Source organism: Colobus angolensis, unplaced genomic scaffold, assembly GCF_000951035.1.
Source record: "Colobus angolensis palliatus isolate OR3802 unplaced genomic scaffold, Cang.pa_1.0 Scaffold50, whole genome shotgun sequence".
NCBI lineage: Eukaryota > Metazoa > Chordata > Mammalia > Primates > Cercopithecidae > Colobus > Colobus angolensis.
In genome coordinates this window covers 657276-663275 of record NW_012118488.1, presented here as the reverse complement: position 1 = coordinate 663275, position 6000 = coordinate 657276, and the positions used below count along the sequence as shown (strand labels likewise).

Genomic DNA, 6000 nt, shown 5'->3' with positions numbered 1-6000 from the left:
AATGATCCTTCTTATTATATTGGGTCATCAAGGCAGTTATTTTCCCAATTATGCTGCTTTGTTTGGAGATTACGTGTCTGCATTCAATTCATTCATCATCCAGCAAAAGTTGATTTGCACCTCCTGTCTGCTGGGATGAGAAGCAAGATAGATCCGGGGAGAATAACTAAGAACTGACATGACAATTAGAGTTTCATGGATGGTGGTGGTTTGGGTGTCAGGAGCCTCAGGTGCCAGTCAATCCTGGCCCGTGTCACACCAGAGTTTCCAAAATGGGAGCCCAGGCATCTCCCAGGAGTGGGGTCCTCTGGCTGACGCACTGAGTTGCATTTTGGCCTGAGCGACAACTGGGTTGTGACCTTGGGCAGGTCCCTCCCTGCACAGGGACCCCCATAGCACCCTGGGGAGCCATCCTAGACCACAGGGGCAAGCACTCCTGCCAGGGCAAGAAGGGAGCCCTGAAGGAGGGGCTCTGGGCTGGGCCCCCCTCTCTACACCCCTGGCCCCGCACCCTTCACTTCTGCCACCCCTTTCATACCCAAAGGCCTTTCAAAGAGCCTTCCCCATCTTGATTCTCCAAGGTCAGGGTCTGAAGGTGCTTAAAAATGGTCACAGACCCCAGATGGGAGGGATTTTAGAGATCAGCTAGCCAGCTCCCTTCAGGGGACCCAGAGAGGGGAACTGACTTGCTTAGAGACACACAGCAAGGTGGTGCTGATCCCAGGCTCCCTCCTTTCACAGCACCTACCCCTCAGCCCTACCCTCTGGGCCTCCTATGTTAGCAGTGAAATGAATGATCCTTCCCCAACAGGGAGGGGGAGGCAGAAGCAGTTCCCGAGCCTGGGAACCAGCTGATGTCATTGCAGCGTCGTCATGGCGATTATTCCCCTGATTAGGGGCCTGACCCTTGGAAAGCCAGGAAGCAGGGGATGGAGTGGGGACTGGCTCTCGTTCAGCACCTCATCGCTGACAGAGCACTTTCATACTGGCCGTCCACAATGCGCTGCTGCTTTCGAGCCACTGTCTGCATCATGGGTTGGAATGACTGGCATGATGACCCATTTTACAGATGTGGGAACTGAGTCTTGAGATGTGAAGTCGTTGGCCCAAGATCACTCAGAAGTGGGAGACTGAGCCTGTGTTAGTGCCAGCTCCGCCTGGCTTTGTGCCCATACTTGGTGATAAGAAGCTCCCTCCCCATATTATACCTGATTTCTGTGACAACTCTTTTACAGATGAGGAAACCGAGGCCAGGGGCTTGAGATGCAGGCTTCTGTATCTGGAGCTACATTTCTCTATCTCTGAGCGCCCTACCTTCTCCAATGCCCACTTCCCAAAGGGCCTCCCGGTAAGAGTCACCGTGCTGGCCCAGGGCTTCCCAGAAGAGCTGGTGCTAGGCAGGTTCTGGACTCTTGCGGTGGGTTGGTCCCTCTCTCCACTGCATTCACTTCTGATCTGGTGGGGACCAGCACATCCAGGCCCTTCTTGTTTGGATCAGAACAGAGAAGGAGAGGGAACCACATGGATGAGTGACTGGGGCTTCAGGAGACAAACAAGGACTCTGATCCCTATGGGCATGTGCAGGGGACCTGACAGGTGTGGCCACGGCTGTGTGTGCACGCGCAGTCACTGCAGTCCAAGCGCAGTTCGGTGCTGCTGTTGGATGATTCCCCGCCTGGGAACTGCCCGGATCTGTGTCCTGGGCTGACCCGTGTCCAGGACAGTGCAGCCCCTGTGGAGGAAATCCAAGCAGCTGGTGGGGTCTGGAACAGATGGCTGCTGAGGTGGACAGTGAAGTCTCTGGAAGCCAAGGAATAGTTTCCTGTTCCATGAGTTTTCTCAGCCTCATTCTGTTCTTCAAAACCCCCAGGGGAGGACAAGCTGTTCCTCATATTTCAATACCTTTCGTGCCAGGGAAGTCCTTTCTGATGTCTGACTTGAGTCCCTCTAGTATTGTGGTGGGGTGGAAGGGTTCTTCCCTGGAGCTTGGAGACCTGCTGAGATGCTGCTGTCTGACCCCTGCTGCTTTCCTCCCCTCCTATGGCGGTGGCCTCTGAAGCCAGCCCGGCAGCCTCCCAGAATCCGTGGGGCCTGTCAAAGGCGCATTGATGGAGCCTTCCCTGGGGCTGTCTCACCACCCTCCTTTCTGGGCACCAACTCTGTCCTTTGGCACAGCCCTCACTCAGCTGGTTGCTGAAAAGCTCCCCCAGGCGCAGTGGGCAGGGCCACATCCTGGCTAACATGAGGGCTGGGGCCACCCTGGGAGCTCTGGAAAGAACCTTTTTCCTATAAGCTTCCAGACAGGATGGGCTGGGAGTGAAGGGTCAGGAGTCAGGCAGATGAGGGTTTGCACTCTAGTGGTGCGGTTCATTGACCGCTAAGCTCTGTGACCTTGGGCAGGGGACTTTGCCTTTCTGTGGCTCCGTTTCCTGGTCTGTAAATGGGAGCTGTTAATTGCGTGGCTGTATATATGGTGGGATGTAAAGGAGATGGTTCATGTAAGGCCTTGGGCTCTGTGCCCGCCACTCAGCACACTGAAGACTTAGTAGTGGCTTATTATTACGAGTCTAACACCTTTGAGCTGAGGCTTCTGCTTTGAGTTGGGGACTTCTGGTCAGGGTCTTTCTCCTGACTCCCTGTCCCCATCTCCTGACTGGTTGCTGCCTCAGAGGGGCCCCAAGCCGAGGCCCTTTCGGCTCCTGGCCCAACTCCAGTCCCTCTTCCTCCCCACCTGCAGGTGCGCTACAAGGAGGAGTTTGAGAAGAACAAGGGCAAAGGCTTCAGCGTGGTGGCAGACACGCCCGAGCTCCAGAGAATCAAGAAGACCCAGGACCAGATCAGTAACGTGAGCTCCCGCTCCGCCCTGCGGCATCCCTGCTGCACTCTGATTGGCCCCTCCCTGGCAGCCTGGCAGATGTGAATGAAGCCAGTGCCTCCCCCGCCCCTGCCCTCTGGGGTGGGCCTGGGGAAGAGCTTGGGGTTCCCAGATGCCTCTTCTCTTTGTGCCCCCAGACCAGCCCACGTAGCATTTTCTCCTGGAAGGGCCTGTATTCTGTGGGGGGTGTGGGAACCTCTGTGGTAAATCAGCCCCCACTCTCTCTGACTGTTGTTCTTTTTTCTGGGTATGGTGGGTATTGGTGTAGACTGCACGTCTCATCTTAGCACAAAGGTCAGAACTGGGGGGCGGGGAGCACCTGGCCTCCCCTGATCTGCGCCTGGGTGCTGACATTGCAGTCATTTCCGCCCACCCTTGGCCTCCTCCCCCACATCAGCCTGCTCTTCCTTCCTGTGTAAAAACCCCAGCCGGCTTCGCCTGCCAGCCCTGCACCCCCTGGTTCGCACCCCCCACTTCCCTGATGGTCAGTGGCATCTGGCTGTGGCAGGGGTGGGCGTGGAGAGTGGGTGGGGGATCAACTATCCTCAGCATCGTGTGCCCTCCATGGCACCTGTGGTCAGAGAATAGGCGTCAGTTTCCTGCTTGGCAGAGCCACAGGCAAGCAGCCTGTGTGGCTTTAGGCAAGTGGGGGCAGGGCACTGCGGTGAGCAGCAACCATGGGGGACCCACACACAGAACTGCAGGGGCTGCCCAGCCAGCCTGGCTCAGGAGGCCCTGCCAGGGAGGGTTTAGGTGGGCACCTGTCTTCCTGTATGGAACAAGAAGGGATCAGTGAGTTGCCCGTTGTCGCTCTGGGCTGAGGAACTGGGGATAGAGATTGAGGGGGTCCTGGCTTTCCGGTGGTCTTCTCAGCACCCACTCCCTGGGCTCCACATCCCTTCCCACCCTCCACCTGGCCACCTCAGCAGGGCGCTCCTTTAAGAGCTTCGCTGGGCCATGCATAGAGTGGGCTGCAGTGGTGGGTCAGGTGGATTTCAGAGGTGCAGGCAGCCCACAAACAGCAGAACCAGCCATGCCCAAAACTGTGGCTTTCAAACTGACTTCAGCCTACAATAAAATACATATTGTACATCTTGACCCATCTAACAGGCATACATTTATGTAGAGGGAAAACAGAACAGAAGCTTTCATGAATGAGTACTTCCTACTTAGAGGGAGTTCAGATCTTTTTTTTTTTTTGAGACAGTCTTGCTCTGTTGCTCAGGCTGGAGTGCAGTGGTGCTCCGCCTCCAGGGTTCAAGTGATTCTCCTGCCTTAGCCTCCCAAGTAGAGTAGCTGGGACTACAGGTGCCTGCTACTACCCCCGGCTAATTTTTGTATTTTTGGTAGACACGGGGTTTCACCATGTTGGCCAGGCTGGTCTCGAATGCCCGACCTCAGGTGATCTGCCCACCTCGGCCTCCCAAAGTGCTAGGATTACAGGTGTGAGCCACCGTGCCCGGCCACATTCAGATCTTTTCTAAAGATGCTGGTTGCAGGCCCCTATACACCCTCACATAATACAGTCCCTTCGAGGACTGTATTCCCAACACTTTGGGAGACTAAGGTGGGAGGATTGCTTGAGCCCAGGAGTTTGAGACCAGCCTGGGCAATATGGCAAAACTCGGTTTCTACAAAAAACAAAAACAAAAAACAAAAACTAGCCAGGCGTGATGGCACTGGAGGTTGCAGTGAGCTGAGATCGTGCCACTGCACTCCAGCCTGGCAACAGAGCGAGACTTGAGATTCCGTCTCAAAAAAACAAAACAAAACAAAACAAAAAGATGCTAGTTACAGACTTACTGTGAATGGGTTTTGCAACTGGATTGTTGACCTGCAGTTTGAAATTGGTGGCCTGAGGAAATGGCATGCTTCCCTTTGGCTAGCAGGGCATGCCTGGGGCGGGCACGCTCATCCTTCTCCCCCGCACAACTGCCAGAGGCCTGTCACGGTTGATTCTTTATAGGCCAGGGCCTGGCCTCACACCCTGGAGCTTCCCTTTGGCTTAGACCCTCCAAAGGGTAAGTAAGACCCTTTAAGTCTGTGTCTCAGAGCTCACCGCTTGGAAAGTGGGGGAGGGGGAAGATGATCTTAGATTATGGGGAAAACCTGGAATGGTTCACAGAACTGGAATGTTGGCTCTTCAGCCCCTGCGGCTTTTCATGTAAAGGCCCTTGTCTTTTATCAGTGACACTTGCTCCCAGTCTGCAACCCCAGCCCCCTGGCCGTTCACTCATTGCTTCACCCTGTGGGTTTTGGAGGAGGGAGACGAGCCCAGTCATCCCTGCTTCCCTTTCTGGAAGGCTTCCAGAACACTCCACACTCAGCCTAAGCCACATCCTCTTCTTCCCTCCCCCAGTTATTAGAGGTGTTCATGTCCTGGTGACAAAACTTACCACCCTGGCCAAACCATCCACACCTCAGGAGATAACCATCTTTTACCCTGCAGTTAGCTGATGGTCCTCTGCAGGAGCTAGGGGAAGGGATTGAGCCCGACCTGGTAGCTGCTTTTGCAGCTTTAGCAGAGACCTGTGGGCTGTGACTGCAAAGCCTGGAGACTCTTGATTTTAATGAAGGTAATTACAGTCTGTCCGATACGGGCCTCCAGACAGCTGTAGCAGTCACCTGTAGGGTTGACTGAAAATGCAGACTCACAGGCCTTCTCCCCTGGCTGCCAGAATCAGCTCTCTGGGAGTGGGTCCCAGGAATCAGCATGTTAAACACATTCCCTGGGTTTCTGTGGTGCTCTCTGAAGTTTGAGAGCTACCACCTAAAAGTCTGAAAAAGCTTCAACCCCTAAGTCAGAGGGTGCCAGATCAGGCTGTGCCTCAGAACCCCGGGGAGCTTTATTTTTATTTATTATTTTTATTTATTTATTTATTTTGAGACGGAGTCTTACTCTGTCATCCAGCCTGGAGTGCATTGGTGCGATCTTGGCTCACTGGGTTCATGCCATTCTCTTGCCTCAGCCTCCTAAGTAGCTGGGACTACAGGCGTCTGCCACCATGCCCGGCTAATTTTGTTTTTATATTTTTAGTAGAGTTGGGTTTCACCGTGTTAGTCAGGATGGTTTCGATCTCCTGACCTCGTGATCCATCTGCCTCGGCCTCCCAAAATGCTGGGAT

The 6000-nt window shown here is 54.5% G+C and overlaps 1 protein-coding gene across 5 annotated transcripts in view; it reads left to right on the top strand.

The window, feature by feature from the left end:
- Window positions 1–6000, top strand: part of LASP1 (LIM and SH3 protein 1) — a 52800-nt gene that overhangs the window by 26619 nt on the left and 20181 nt on the right. For all 5 annotated transcript variants that reach the window (XM_011959826.1, XM_011959824.1, XM_011959821.1 and 2 more), the window contains one exon: window positions 2738–2845. In XM_011959826.1, coding sequence (XP_011815216.1) covers window positions 2738–2845 — 108 coding nt within the window. The remainder of the gene's footprint in view (window positions 1–2737; window positions 2846–6000) is intronic.